The 16,144-nt window shown below is 41.6% G+C and overlaps 2 protein-coding genes across 3 annotated transcripts in view; both read left to right on the top strand.

The window, feature by feature from the left end:
- clasp1a (cytoplasmic linker associated protein 1a) overlaps positions 1-2,336 on the top strand; it is a 95,355-nt gene extending 93,019 nt beyond the window's left edge. Inside the window, exon 42 of the mRNA XM_085375021.1 lies at positions 837-2,336. Within this exon, the coding sequence (XP_085231147.1) occupies positions 837-923 (87 nt within the window). The 3' untranslated portion in view covers positions 924-2,336. The remainder of the gene's footprint in view (positions 1-836) is intronic.
- Positions 2,337-3,503: 1,167 nt separating this feature from the next.
- Positions 3,504-15,328, top strand: tfcp2l1 (transcription factor CP2-like 1). Of its 2 annotated transcripts, none has more exons than XM_085373937.1 (15): positions 3,504-3,663; positions 4,244-4,434; positions 5,666-5,739; positions 7,553-7,658; positions 8,384-8,490; positions 8,583-8,735; positions 8,833-8,943; positions 10,327-10,430; positions 10,760-10,811; positions 10,945-11,038; positions 11,230-11,320; positions 12,085-12,167; positions 12,789-12,931; positions 13,396-13,447; positions 14,715-15,328. In XM_085373937.1, the coding sequence occupies exons 1-15, from the start codon at positions 3,605-3,607 to the stop codon at positions 14,750-14,752; spliced, it is 1,458 nt and encodes a 485-aa protein (XP_085230063.1). In that variant the 5' UTR covers positions 3,504-3,604; the 3' UTR covers positions 14,753-15,328. The 2 variants fall into 2 exon arrangements, with proteins under 2 accessions (XP_085230063.1, XP_085230065.1); XM_085373939.1 differs by having other exon boundaries at positions 4,286-4,434.
- Positions 15,329-16,144: the final 816 nt, after the last annotated feature.

Raw genomic sequence — 16,144 nt, forward strand, 5'->3', positions numbered from 1 at the left:
AAGATATCATCTTAGTGCTAAAATCACTTTGAGTGGATGCAGTTAATCATTAATAACAATCCTTCCTCTTATCAGCAGCTACATTTTAGGGAATATTTTAAAAAAGTGCCTGTGTCAATATTTTGTGTATGATTACTTTTGAGTTCTTTATCCTGTTTAAAGCAAATTGTCCCTGTGATGAGATTCTCCTGAGAAACAGTTTGTGGTTCTCCTACTACAGCATATTTTTGTATTTCCCTCTATAGTTAACTGATTGTTACATATATCAGTAAAGATGTGGACTGACAGCCATTAGAATAACTTTTGGGGGGATTTTTGTTTTTGTTTGTTTTCCCCCGAAGGGTATCCCCAGGAAGCCGGTCACCAGCACAAACAGTCCAGGCCAGTTCAGTCCAGTTTAGGGACTTCAACTAGCTGCAGCTAGCAGCTCCAGCCACCTGTGTCGCTATCCACCTGTCAGTCAGGGGGGCCACGGCCCTAATTTTAAGTCTCGCTACCATACAATGGAGTGAGTTATAATTGCATTGACCACCTGTAGAGTTGTTTTGAAGTGGTAAACTACATAAAGACATTCTTGAGGCAGGCTGTAAACTTGTTTATTTCTGCTGGAGCGTGCAGGTGTTTGTGCTTTTCATGTTTCAGCCTCACTCTACCTCTGCTCGGTTTAATTGCATGACGAGATGTCATGAGTGCTTTCATCATTTTAAAGGAACCAGCCAAATATTGTGTACTTTTTGCTTCCTATCGCCCTATCTGACTCATGAAGAAGTTTATTCCTCTTTAAGACAGTCCTGTGCTGATATAAAGAGTAATTTCTCAATTCTTTCCTTTTGCAGATGAAGTTACTGAACCTGTACATCAAGCGTGCTCAGACGACAAACAGCAATAGCAGCAGTTCCTCAGATGTCTCCTCTCACAGTTAATGGAGGTGGTTTCATCCATTCCAAGACTCCAGATCAGACTTGTCTGTCTCTGAGCATCACCCTCCTCATCACGGCTCTGCAGCTCATCCTCTCGACCCATTTTGTTCCTTCGTGTCATCTGCCTCCGCTCTGGAAATATCTGAACGGGACTGCTGTCCTGGTTTCAAGTTGGTGGGGAAGGATTGGACACATTTGGATTTTTGGATTTAGGATATGGCGCTTTCTCCTCCTCCTGTGGGTCCCACCATCTCCACATCAGCTCCAATCTGTTTCTCCTTCATCCCTTCTGCTTTTAGATTTGTTTCTATAAGTGGAAAATATTCACATCAAAGAAATGTTTCAGATCATCTTCAGTTTGGGATGAAATGTCATTTGGCTGGCCCAGTGATGGCAACAAGCCCATAAAGTGTGCAGTGAATTCTGTTTTAAGGGCATGAAGACCAAATATTGCAAGGCGGAAAAAAAATTAGATATGGACAGAAAGACAAAACGAGGAAGTCCTATGTGAGCATTTTAGTTCAAGGCTCATATTTGATTGTAATTTCTTTTTTTTTAAATGCGCTCGTTTCTCTTTAGGAGTGGCTTAAAACCCAAACTGCCACGATTACAAAACAGATCTCATGTCTAAACAGAACTGACAATCCTTCACATTTTGTGCAGATCTTTTAACAGAGAACACAAACCACCGTCGCTACATGGAGTGGAAGCTAAGCCTGTTAAAAGCCGTGACGTTTGTGTCGTTTTTAACTTCCTGCTTCCATTTGTGTCTGAGCGCTTACTCTGTCTTACAGGAAGTCCTTTGTAAATACAGCAGATGAGGAGTTGGGGGAGAACAGGCCTTACATTTGTGGACTGCAGAGAGTGAACGGGATGTACGGCGCCGTCACTCTCGGCTCTTTAAAAAAAAAAAGAAAGAAAAACAAACAAAAAAATGTGAATCTGCAGCAGAAGCCTCCACAGCACTCTCAGACATGTGACCGTGCAAACACAGTATTACTCGTTTCCTCTTTCACAGCTTCTGCAATAACCACATAGAAATCAAAGGTGTTTTGTACATACACTTTCTGACCGCTGCTTCACGGAAAAGCAGACTTTTTCTTTTTTTTGGCTTGCATGAACCTGCGGCACGCGTCAACTCAGTGCTGTGCGGAGAGCCCGGAGCTTCTTCGGCTGTTAAAGTGCACTTTTAACATCATGAGATCACTCGACTCTGAGGAGGCGCTCGTACGGAAAAGGTACACACTCTGTGTTTAATTTATTCTGCTGTAAAGTTTTAAGTGGTGGATTCCTGCTGTGAAGCACTTCATCGATTCCCTGATTGGGAAGAAGTTTCTCAGTCTGATCAGCTTTTAATTATTGGACCTGATTTGGTTTTCATGGTCAGTTGATCTGCTGTAGTTTTTTCTTTATAATACTCTGAATAATGAATAATAATGCTGATTCCTGATTTGTTGAAATCCGCTGAGAATGGTCCAACTCTGCTTCTTTAAGGAAATGAATGTACAGAAACAACACAGTGAATTTGCTGGTACTCAAAAGGATTTAACTTTTTCTTTCTCATCGTCCTTCAGCACGCTCATTTAATCCGCTGAGTTTTTACCAGAAAAGCAAACCTGCAAACTGGTGAAAACCCACCAATCTTCTCGCATCTGTCGTCTCGTCGCTGGATCTAAAACAGACGTGACGGCGTTCCTTACAGACTGTTCACTATGCATGTTCAGCAGTCTTTCTTTGGCTTCACGCGCTCTGTAATATTTACACCTGTATTTATATATTTTATTTGATCTTATTGTATTTAGTTCTGTCATGATGAACTGTACAGAAGGTTTTTTGTTTAGTTTTTTTATGTTAACATCAATGTGTGATCAGTTTGCAGCGATGTAAAAAACTGTTTGCTGTAGAAATAAAAAGACCGAGAACTGATCTCAGCTCTTTCTGGCCTTTCACTCCACATTTCACAATTCCCCCCTCTTACTTCATCGTGTGTAACGTTCAGAGATTGGATCAAAGCTCGGATGGCGTCGTCTTTGTTTCCCTCGCAGGTTGGACCTGCATCCGAGCGCTGAGGTGTGCTTAGCGGCTCTGGATAAACATTAACCCGGGCAGACTTTGAGATGACCTGCTCTTAATCTGTCACTCCCTTGAGGAGCTATGAGGGGTGAGCTGCAGGGGTTTCTACTCAACCTGCTGAAACTAAACCTGCAATAAAGATTAATGTGCCTTTTTCAAATTTAAATATCATCATTTAATTGTCATTTAAGCTGCTATGTTGGCTTTTAGAAATATCAGAGATGATAAATATGCTTACTGACATTCATTTGAGGGCTTTTCCTGTGTTTGTTTCCTGAAAGTCCCCTCTAAACATCCTCACCCACAGTGAGTGTTTTGTTGGCAGTGTCAACAACTGATCAACTGAAGCTGCTATTAATGCATCACCCGAGGTGGACATTGGTAGTGGGAGGTGTGCCGGCGCTCTCCGCCTCTCAAAGGTCATCCAAGGTATGCTAATAGCAGGCCTGATGACATCACTGGAGCCATATAAGGGGTGTGTGGCGAGGCTGGGCTGCAAACCTCTCTGAGCTGAAATCCGAGGAAGCCAGCAGGCACAACGCTCGCGCCCTCTGCCTCCACGCCTTCTCTGTGGTCCTGGAATACAAGACAACGCCGCCACACTGGAAAATATGCTGTTCTGCCATCCCCAGCCTGAGTCCTACCACCAGCACTCTGCTAGTTACATTAGGTAAAGCACTGCCATGTTGCCAAGCTCCAGAAATGTCAGGATTTCACACACAGGTGCAGCAATTTACCAGCTCCACAGGTGCTCGCGTGGCTTTGGTAAATGTGCTGATTCACAGTGATTGAGGAGCACATTTAAGTAATGTGTTATTGACATGAAATGAGTTTTAAAAATGCATTTCAGGCGTTCGTTCATTCAAAGAATTGCACTCAAAATCCACATTTCAGGTTAGTTCCACTTTATCATGTCAGTTTGTAAAAGTTTCAGTTTGATTTTTAGTTTTGGATATCATGATGTGTGTGGTGTTTTTCAAAGTGTACAATTTAAGAAATTCAGAAGGGAACACTAACGGTACAGCAACAAAAACACACGACACAGTCATGCACTTAAAAATCTGATCAACTGACACCAGATCTGAAATTAAAAGTTATTTTATCTTGTACTTAAGTTTATTTTTTTTAAACAAAGAAACATAGACAAAAAAGAAAATACCCAGTTTAGCCCACCTTTTTCTTTCTTTAATGATGTATTTAACCTGAACCGTGCTGCATGACAACAAACCTTTGGGCTTAAATGACTGAAGATCAGATGTGACAGCTGGCCATCTCCTCGTGATCTCCTCCAGAGAGGCGTTGGCGCCTTTCTTAAAGAACGAAGAAGCTCGGCTCATGGCTGAAAATGGTGCCAAAAGAACCCCGTTCCAGTACATTCTGTGTGCAGCCACTTCACCGGCTGTGAAGCAGCAGGAGGAAGCGCTCACTTATCTCAACCAAGGTACTTACACTGTTAGTCTCCGTGACGACTGTACAGACCGAAGCTCATTTTGTCACACGCAGTCCCAGCTGAAGCATGGGAGATGCTCAGAGTTCAATCCATTCATTTAAATACACTAAGAGAAAATTTTGGTTTGTTCTGCAACAGAAATCAGGTTGAAGTTTTCTGATGTTTGTCCAGTCTAGGGAAGCAAAACCAAAAGTCATAATTGTTTAAATATCTTCACTTTGCTAGTTCTTCTGTTTGTAATACGCTTTAATTATTTCTGGATTGGACTTCCCTCTTTGAGGGTTTCTCAAAATATGGTCATTGAGGTTTCCAGTGGCTCACATGTCAAACATAATTGGTTCCAGTTTGGCTCATTTGACAGACTTATGATAATATTCCTTAAATTTAAATATTAGTTACTGGGAATTGGTCACATTTTTCTCTTTCATAGTAATGTAGACTGCAAATGAATTTTGGACTTTTTTAGCTTCCATAGCTTCTGTCTTTAGACCTGGATCTCAGAACATCCTGTTTACATAGTTGCACTCACACACTCAGTCTCTGTCATTGATGATTAAGATTTGACATGTTTAATATTTGAAGAATTCATTTATTTAAAGAATCAAGTATTCAGATTTATTGATTGATTTGTGCAAGATGAGCTTCTACGTGAGTGTTAATTTGTCTGACTTGGATCATCTAACCTCACTCATCAACCCCTCTCTCACTCATGTCTTTTGCTCTTTGCATTTCACACTCTCCCCTCCTCTTCCTCCTCTTCGTCCTCTTCTTCGTTTTCTGCCTTCTGGAACCTTCTGATTGTTTCCGTCTGTCGTGTTTGTCAGTGACGTTTTTATTATCTGTGCTTTATCTTCCTCTGTGTTTCTACGAGTTTGCCCTGCTTATCTGCTCTACAGTAATTTGTTTGCAGTAAAAACACAATGAAAGTGAGCTTGCTGTTCCACGCAGCTTGTGGCCATGCAAAGAGGGCATGTATTGATTAGTAAAGTTAATTGCCATCAGGGTTTGTAGCTTAGTTTTAGAAGCACTGACAGTTAGTTTTAGCGTCCCTCATTGGCTGTGTTATTGACATGTTGTTGTGATAATGTATTATGTCTGATCAGGACGACTAAACGGAAACGTTTTCCAGTGTGTGGCCTTGATATCTACGCCTCTTTTCTGATTGATTGATTTCCTTTTTAAAATTTTTTAATCAGGATGTCTTTAATGTTTTAAAATGTAGGTCAGTTCTACGAAATCCGTATGCTTAACAGAAAACTAGTGGAGTATACAGATATAAGCAGCAAATATGTGAAGGTAGGTGTAAGGTATTGTGTATGTTTGTCTGTTTTATTTGTCTTTCATGTGACCTCTCCCTCTTTCTCCTCTCGTCTGTTCACTTCCCTGGTTCGTTGCCGGTCCCTTGACCTTCCCTTCCACTTTGGGGGTGCTGTATCGACCCTGAAGAGCTTGGTACTATCACCCAAACTCACCGCTCCTCCTCTTTAAACTTCACATAAGCCCTCTACAGACGTGCAGCTCAGCTTCCTCTCACATTTCCAGCACACACACACACACACACACACACACACACACACACACTCTCTTTCTCTCTTTGGTATGTCTCACCAAGCTTTTCTGCTTCTGTCTGCTTTACCTGGATCTAAGTCACATGATCGTTGTGCTTGTAATTTTTCTGAAATGTTGTTTCCTGAAGTTGAAATGAGAAAAATCTCTCGGCCTTGTGAAAAACAAATAAAAACAAAACAAAACAAAACTAGCAGCTCTCGGGTTCTCCAAGTTTCAGATGGCAGTCAAAGTTTCTACTTCCTCATTTAACAAGAAGTTAGTCACACACTCACCTAAGAGTTACTTCATTTTGGTGTGAGTGCATCCTCTTACGCGTCTCTGTCGTCAGGACACATCGTAATGTTCGCCGTAGCATCCTAGAGACGCAGGAATGGGACAGGTGGCGTCTGTGCAAACACATGACGTGAAGCATCCAGAGCTGTTTGAGCTCGGCTGCTCAGTCATGCACGAGCCTCCCCCATAAATAGCCCAATGATACATGTCTCTACAGGCTGCTCATTTCATCTGTGGATTTGTGTCTCGTCCACGCAGATTTTAAAAGGTGGCTGTTGCTAAAATTCCAACCTGATCGAGCTCAGTTTCTTACAGATGAGCGTAAGCATGATGCGGTTCTATTAGCTGGTAGCTAAAGCTGTTTTACGCAACAGTTGGAGGTGACTGAAAAGAGATCAGAGCTCCCACATGTCATAAGGTTTTAGGATTTGGATGAAAAAGGTTCTGTAAGTAGGTCTTCAAAAGTGGGGTTGAAAGACAGAAGGCGTTAAAGTTGCTCCTTTTTTCCTGTTGACTAAATCACATCCATGCTGTCAAAGGTCAGTGAAGAGGTCAGTCTTGACTTCACTAATTTGTATCATACATTTGGCATGTAAATGTTGTGGTTAGGGTTAATTAAACTATAAATGTCTAATGCCTTTAAGGTTAAGGTACATAGAGCTGAACGTAGGTATTGATGTGTTAACACCAACACAGAATTGTGACAGCATACAAATTTCCAGGGTTATTGTCTTTCAGTTGCGAGGGTTTCAGTTTAGTTAATGTCCATCGCATTTTTGTGGATTTTCAGAGGTTTGAAATGCCCAAATTAAATTTGGCCACCATCTTGTAGCTTCTGAAACTCAATTTAGCATGTCGCTAAAATAAAACCAGACCCTAGCCCCAGATGACCTGACCTGATGGATGCTCAGAGATGAAGCATAAACCGGTCCACTGAGAGGATCTTGTTTTGCAGAGACTGTGGGAGCTCTGTCACATAGAAGGAAAGTCACCAGCATTACTGCATGTCTCAGGTATTACATGTAGCCTGACTGACAGCAGGTCATTGGGCTTTTGTGACTACAGTTTTAACTCTGACTGCTTAAGAATTGGTAAGAAAGGAGCTGCAAGTACTCCCTCCACGCCCTGTTTCAGTGCGTGTATAAATAAAACAGGGGAGCCTTTTCGCACTTTGCCCAACATTCCTGCTGTTTAGCTTGGTGCGAGCTGCCCTGTGCTCAGCTCACAGCCATACTCCTGTCTGAAGCCTGATCCTGCTTGTTCACAGAGCATTGTGCGCGTGGTTTTCCATGACCGTCGACTGCAGTACATGGAGCACCAGCAGCTGGAGGGATGGAAGTGGAACAGACCTGGAGACCGAATCCTGGACATAGGTGAGCTCACCATACCAACATACTCATGGATCACTGATACTCACAGATTTGTGGTGGTTCTTGGTCAAAGTCACTATTTGTGTGTCTGACTGCACAGAAAGTCCAGTAATGGCATGAATACCCAAGTACAGTGAGAGAAGTGATTTTGGAAACTCACAAATATTTGCTCACAACAAAATTAAATATGCTAAACACCAAAGATGAAGATAGTGCTGTGGGTTTCCTCGTGTACAACAGTGTGCAGCAGAAGTGATGCCATTATTAATGGCGTGTGGTGAACTGTAGTGTCATACTTAAGTATGAATGATTATGGAGCTGTGCTGGACCAATGCATTGACAGTAATCAATGACCAATAGCCGTTTGACGCGTCTCCCAAAAGGTCGTGGCAGATGTCTACCAGGAGGTTTCTTCCTGTTAAAAGGGAATTTTCCCTTCCCACTGTCACCAAGCGCTTTCTCAAAGGGGGTCTTATGATTGTTGGGATTTTCTCTGTATTATTGTGCGGTCTCTACCTTATGGTAAAAAGCACCTTGAGGTGACTGCTGCTGTGACTAAACGCTACATGAACTGAATTGAATCTTAGGTTCTTAGACTTCAGAAGGTTAAACTTTTAAAATTAAACCTCTCCTCAGCTTCAGATGTTAACAGGTTAACCAAAACACAAATGTCTTTACGTGGGCTTTAAAATCAAAGCTAAAATAAGTGGCTGGCTCATTACTTGCAGATATCCCTCTGTCAGTGGGGATCCTGGAGCCTCGTTCAGACCCTCTGCACCTCAACACCATCGAATTCCTCTGGGATCCCCTGAAGAATGCTTCTGTTTTCATCCAGGTACACATCCAATTCCAGTCTCAGTTCCTTGGAGGTTGTGGTCTTTAGCTGAATTTATTTTTCAGCTCTTCTCTATTCTCTTGTCCTTTCAGGTCAACTGCATCAGCACCGAGTTCACCCCCCGGAAGCACGGCGGGGAGAAAGGGGTGCCCTTCCGAATCCAGGTGGACACTTACACCACCAATGAACACGGAGAATACGTCGAGCATGTCCACTCATCCAGCTGCCAGGTCAAAGTCTTTAAGGTACAATACTTTATTTACTCTTACCTCATGCTCATCTCTGATTTTTAACATCCTCAAATCTCATGATTTACACCACACGTCCTGTTTTTTTTTTAAGCCTAAAGGAGCTGATCGCAAACTGAAGACAGATCGGGAAAAGATTAATAAAAAGACCCCTCAAGATAGAGAAAAGTATCAGCCATCCCATGACACTACCCTGCTGAAAGAGGTGAGGCCTGAGAGGACCCTTTGTTTGCCTTCTGCTTTGACTTTATTGAACCTAGCTGTAAATTCTTGGGTTACTTGGATGTTTCTGGAATTTGATCAGATCTGAATATTTCCCCCCTCCTTTTCGTTTTGCTTCTTTGCTCACCAAACCATGTAAACCACTATTACGTTACAGTTTGTTAATATGTCACTTTGCTTGTTGCATTGTTTGTTTTAAAAGTTTTCTTTCTTTGCTGCTGTCAGTGACTGAGGCTTTGTCAGTGCTAGTTTGTTATTCACCTGGAGGAAAAGAAAACCTGAGGAACCATTGTACTGGTCATGTTCATTACAAAAATCACACATGACACTGTAGCAATACTTACCATTACAAACCATTTATAGCACAGGAAGTCTTTATAGGAAGAAAATGAAAAGTGTTTGCTAAGTGTGACATAGATACTTGTTAACTAGTGCTAAATTGGTTAAATAAAATCCTACAATTTCACCTAATCAGGAGTTCAGACTTCTTGGACGGTCTGTTAGTACAGTTAACCGCACAGCAGCCACATTATTGGTCAAATAATCGCATTAAAAATGCTTCCAAAGGCTCCAGCAGCGCCTCTATCTGCGGTGAAGCCTAGCAGACAGCTAGCAGCTACAGCCACTATCCTCCTGTCAGTCAAAGAGGCCACGCCCATAATAATACAAGCTTTAAGTATATATCAAATTAAAAGCCGATTTTGTTACAAACATATACAGATATTATCAGGGGATAAATGAATTATAGAGACCAAAACAGTTTTTGTGTCAGGCTAAAATTCCTTTAATATGGGAGACCATTACAACTGACTCACTGCTGGACCCTCTAGTGGACATTAGAGGAACTGCAGGTTTGCTGTAGCTTTGTCTTTCAGCTCTGGAGTTTGCTAAAGTCGATTAAAGTTACCCGGATCTTTTCAGAATAAAGTTTTCTTCAGAGCTCTGTACTAGACAACCTGTGAAGCTGTATATTACGACACAAATGTCAGCCCGATGAGACATTAACAGACTTTATCCTGGCGCGTGTCTGGTACAAAGTCTGCATGATGTTCAGCTGAGGCCATGTGAGGTTAGAGCTCTCTGTTATTGTAGAGTCTTTACACCTGTCATTTAAAATAACTGAAATATTGGTGAATGGCACTGCCTCCTCTACCGCCTCTAAATCTCACATTAATGGAATGAAACAAAACTAGTGAGCTAAAGGAGATGAACTACCTAAAGTTGTTACTATGTAGACCATAGGTTTACACACATCTGTGATCACTCGCTGCACTTTGAATGTGATTTTGAACCCTTTAATCTTTGTGAAAAGCTTTCCACTTCATTGCACATCTTCTTCTCTTTCTCTCTTCTTCTCTGTGTGCAGTGCTCGCCGTGGCCCGATGCCTTAAATCTAACCAGCCACAGCACCAGCAGCACGCCATCACCAATTTACCACAGCTCACCAACCTCCTGCACTTTCACTGAGGGGTGAGTAAGCATTCACACCACACTTTAATACTTGTTTGGTGGTTTCCACCGACATAAAACGCATCTCTTCAGTCAAGGTCTGCAGGGGAACTGTGTTTTGTTTCAATTACGGGTTGAAAATTTGAAAATGTTTCTCTGGTGTGATTGTGCTTTACACTCTATGAGAGTACTTTCACAAGCACTAACTTCTGCAGCTATTAGCAGATGCAAAACAGAGAATTTTTAACAGCATATAAAGAGCAGACAGATGTGTCTCAGGGCAGTTAGAAGAAAATACTCAACCAATCATCCCAATGTGTTCTTTCCTCCTCATGTTTGCGTTTCTCTAGCAACTGTTCTCCAAACCAGCAGGGGGAGCTGTTCATGCCCGGCTGCTCTGATGTAAGTAACAGAGACCGGTGCAGTGTGAAAGTGTTAATGTTGCTCTCTTATTCCTTTTAGGCCATTATTTGGAGACAGTGGATGCTGTGCAGCTATACTCATTTCAAGGGCTCTTCTTCTTTTTGACATGTAGCACCTTCTGCCGTCGTCCTCGCCGCAGGACACTCAGCAGTGGCTGCACCGTCACAGGTTCTCGCCTTTCTCAAGGCTCTTCACCAGCTTCTCAGGTACCGCGTGTGAAAAACACACCACACACTTTAGTCTTGGAACTTTTGTCAGAAAGCGCAGGCATGCAGTGCAGGAAAGACAAACTGAGGAAGAACTGATTAGTGTTGATGTGTTCGTCTATCGCAGCGTCAGATCAGATCTGCTGTAGATCAGGGCAGCAAGCAGAACCAGATTTCTGCTGTTGTTGCAGGTGCTGATCTCCTGAGGATGACCAGAGAGGATCTGATCCAGATCTGTGGTCCAGCAGACGGCATCCGCCTCTTTAACACGATGAAGGGAAGGTGAGCCATTAAATTACACTGCCCAGCCACACCCAGAACCATTTGCATGATTTACTGGTTGGTGCATCTACAGACACAAGATCATGGAATATACAAAATAGGCATGGCTCCTGTTTCTGGATGTGAGGCCAGCTGAAGTGCCTCAACCCTGCATTTATGGCGACTGTGGCTCAGGGGGTTGGGAATCGCATCTGTAACCGGAAGGTCGCCGGTTCGATCCCTGGACTCTCTGTCCTGGTCGTTGTGTCTTTGGGCAAGACACTTAGCCCTACTTGCCTACTGGTGTTGGCCAGAGGGGCTGATGGCGCGATATGGCAGCCTCGCTTCTGTCAGTCTGCCCCAGGGCAGCTGTGGCTACAACTGGAGCTGCCTCCACCAGTGTATGAATGTGAGAGTGAATGAATAGTGGTATTGTAAAGCGCTTTGGGTGCCTTGAAAAGCGCTATATAAATCCAATCCATTATTATTATTATTATTATTCATTCTAATAACCAGAAGGGGGCGACTCCTTTGACTTTTAACACAAGTCAGGTCATATGGAAGTCCACACAATTCTAGTCCTTTGGGATGTTCCTAAAGTCTAGTCTAGTCTCTTCTCTCAACCATAAATTATATACAAAGATGGATTTGGACACTGATATGATCCATTGTTTCTCCATTACAGTAAATTTATGATATCGGCCTCTTGAGCAGACTGCATCTTAAGCTTTAGTGCTGCAGGTCCTTGAAATGCATTCAATTCAAGCTTTTGCTCACATTTTCAGGTGTGTACAGCCCCGTCTTACCATCTATGTGTGTCAGCAGCAGGCCAGAAATCAACCTCCCATCAAACCAGGCTGTGGAGAAAGTAAGTGTGCAACAAGAATTCGGTCTGAATGCTCATATTTTGTCCTTTTTTTCAGTCCTCTGTCTGTAGTGTGACTGAATGGTTTTAAACAAGCAATTTCTACACACCAAACACAACTGCAGGTTTATTAAGCCCTAAATGAAATATTCAAAACTAAGATAGATGGCAGCCGGAGCTGGACCAAACAAGTCAGAGGACCTGAAGAAGACCTGTAGCCGATGTTAGAGTCAGTCCTTAAAATACAAACAAAATAAAACTCATGAAAATGACTGAGTCCAATTAATAATACACATGGATGTGCCATACTCTTTCTTAAATATTGTGTTTGTAAGGCACAGCCAATCAGGAGAAAATAAAAGGAAGGAACAGAGGAGGAGCTAAAGATGCTTGTTTCAGACAGTCCATCAACTGAGGATCTGCACCGAGGCTCAGTATAAGATAAAAAAGGGTTATTTTGAACATTGAGTCATGCACTCTGTTCTACTAGTCCAAAAATAAATGTTTGCAGATGAAACCGGGCAGAGACAAAATCCTAAAATATCAGGGAATCATCACAGAAACTGGCAGAGAGTAACACTTCTGACCTGATGTGATCATTGTATGTCTGTCTTGCCTCTGCAGTCTACCACGCTCTGTACCTGGAAGAGCTGACACTGCTGGACCTGTCTGAAAAGATTGCTACACTGTACAACATCACTTCCCAACAGATCACACAAATCTACAGACAGAAAACCACCGGGATCCACATCTTAGTCTCAGATGAGGTATCTGTCCAGCACTGATTAATATGAGTGCATATCTGCAAATGAGTATGTAGATTCTGTAGGCAAGGGGTAACGTTCAGGTATCGGAAGCTTCCTGACTTCCATCTGTAGTTAACTTCTATTAACTTCTACTAACACTAACACAGTCATCTTTGAGTTGAGTTTGATTAGATGCAGGTAAAAAAATCATTGAGAAGAGGAAGAGAGAGCTCCTGCTTTGCTCTAATCCAGTTTTAAAACAGGATGCTATTGTCTAATGACAATTTCGTTTTTTTTATTAGCCCCATAAAAATATATCTGCCTTCCAAACCCATGACAGACAGAACAGGAAGTCTCAGTTTTCCGTTAGTGATCATCAATAAAAGTTCCACCATGAGCTCCAGATTCCTTCCAAGTCCATGAAGTGCACTTTATACATGTTTCAGCTGTTTCAAGACCAAAGTGTGTGGTGTTCTTTGTTTCAGATGGTGCAGAACCTCAGGGAAGAAACCAGTTTCATCATCAGCACCATACGAGGTAACTGACCTTTATCCGTAGAGCCCTGTTTCAGGGAACGTTAAGAAGCTGTGGAAAAGGGAAAGAAAAGCACTCATTTCCAAACAGTCCAAGCACTTAATTAATGTCATTCTGCAACAAATGCAGCAAATCAAATGCTGAAACGAAGAACTCAACCAAAAAAAAATCAGTGGTCACTTTACATTTAATGCAACAAAAACATTTTAAATAAATAGAGCAGGGTCAAAAAGAAAAACCAAAAAACAACTCATTGCATTGAACAATGTAAGAAAAATATTCCACAGTGTAGAAATGCTACCAACAGTTTGGGGATTTTTTGCTCTACATAACATCATCAAAAGATTCAGAGAAGCTGGAAAGATCTCTGTACACAAGACTGAAAACCACTTTATCCCCTGAACCTTTTTGTGGAATTCATGCAGTGTAAGTCTTGGCATAGCCACGGTGTAATACACAAGACCTTCCCTGTAGAGGACTTCGTCTGGATGGCTGCCTGTTTTGCTCCGAGGCCTTTGTTGTTCAGCATTTTGGAGAGGAAAAAAAAGAAATTGGTTCAGGGGCAGCTAAAGGCTGAAAAGTTGTAATTATTAAAGTTATAATCCCAGAGCTGAAAATGAGTTCAGTAATCTGTAGGTAAACAGCATGAACAGAACTTTTCTCAATATAACACGCAAACATAGGATTTCTTCATCTGCTAAATAATATCAAGGAAAAAGCTGAAACAGTGAATGTTGGTGGAGCTCAGGCCTTCAGACACAGTGAACAGGAACATCCCTGCAGGATGGCATCTATATGTTTTGGAGTTGTCTGCTGCCATCTAGATGTTGTTTTACTGGGAAAGTCTTGTTTATTTCAGTGAGATGATCCCAAACCATGGCTGTGGCTGTATTCCTGCAGCATGGCTTCATAGTAAGAGTCCAGGCGCTAAACTGGCCTGACGCAGTCCAGAAACCAAAGGATGCTGCTGAGCAGCTGGTTTCCTGCAGCAAGCATGTTTCCTTACTTCCAAAGAACAGATGAAGCGGTTTAGTGGGAAACAGCTTCTTAAAGCTGCCATCAAATTCAAAATGAATAAATCAAATTCTTTAGTTTCAGCGTTTGCAGCTGTTTTATTTTCAGTGCTTTTGCATTGTTTTTATTTAGAGTCACAGAGCACACCAGTTCTTTTGAAGAGCAGAAACAATTTATTGATATTAAGCTTCAAGCTTTCATCAGGATGTTTTTTTTATTTTGAATGATCTTTAACTGAATTTTTGTGTGTTAACAGATGAAAACACTGATGGTTACCACGTTGTGTTAAAATGATCTCCGGGACGTGCCTCAGTGGAGTTGTACAGATTGTAAATACGTTTTACTAGACACTGTAATGATAATAATATTAATACTACTAATAATGTGATGTTTAATAAGATTTCCATTAAAGTGAAAATGCTTGTCAGCTCTTCGCTTACTGTTGATTTTGAGCTTTAATGTTCTCTAGTTATTTTTTACATATTTGTTTAGTTACTGATTCTTGCTTTATGTTGCAATTAGTATTAACAAGCGCTGTACCATTCTTTAATATGTCAAATGCAATGCTGTAAATGCAACTGAATGACTCTGATGATAATAAAGCAAAATAAATGGAACACATCATCATGCAGACAAAATGAAACGATGAACAAACAAAACTGTATGATGCTGTTTTAATGAGAAGTGTGATCTCCCGCTGCCTCGGCTCTCTTTGTTCTCCTGCTGGGTCGTGCCGCGTTGGGATGCTCTGAGGCTCTCTATTTTCTGGGTGAAGTGGAACATGCTGCTTTTAAAGATTCGATTTTGACTTGCTGTGAATAACTGTGCTGTGTTTGAGAGTAATTATTTGGCTGCTTTTAAGATATTAAACCTGCACTGGGGGGGGGGGGGGGGGGGGGGAAGGAGAGTCAACAGTAATTACAAGCAAAGCAAAATCACCAGGCCAAGATGTCACTACTTACAGGTCCTTAAAGTTAAACTGTAAGTGGAGAGGCACTGTCATATGTCATACATAAATGTCTTAAATCTTGACAAATGCCCACACTGTAACAAAGGTAACAAAACTAATAAAAGACTGAAAGGAAATAAAATCGAATTTAAAACAAAAACTAAAGAAGAGTTTAAAAATAAACAGTAATAATTGCGGACCAGCTCAAGATCCAGGTATAAAATTTAAACCCCACCTCACTGTGATGTCCACCTTCTCTGTGCATCATCTAATCAGCTCTATAAGTAACTTAATTCATTTCATCAGTATTGTATTGAGTTCAAGCTTCTGGACAAAATGACCTTGCTCCATGAAAATGCTGTCATGCTGTTATTTTAACGATTAAAAACTCAAAATGGTGCACCTAACAATATCAAAGTAGACTTACACAAACACAGAGAAACTTTTTTAATATCCTACATGCTTGTTAACTACACAACTGTGCACAATGATCCAAACTCCAGGAGTCTGGAAAGTTGTGGTTCTTAGATGTGGACTCTCTGATCCAAAGAGTTCAGTTGGGGGAAGAAGAGAAGAATAAAATCACTGAAAGTAGAAAAGGTGTGTGGTGGAGATCTTGGAAAACTTTGTGAGATCTCGCAACAGTTCATTTTCATTTTTTTTCTCCAATGTCCCTTACAGGGCTCAGTAAGATCCTACTTTCCTTCTGATTTTTGCAGTTACCAATGGTAATTCTT

This window comes from Diplotaxodon limnothrissa, linkage group LG16, assembly GCF_057381915.1.
Source record: "Diplotaxodon limnothrissa isolate DT_005_m linkage group LG16, D_limnothrissa_male_GT1.1, whole genome shotgun sequence".
In the NCBI taxonomy this organism is placed as follows: Eukaryota; Metazoa; Chordata; class Actinopteri; order Cichliformes; family Cichlidae; genus Diplotaxodon; species Diplotaxodon limnothrissa.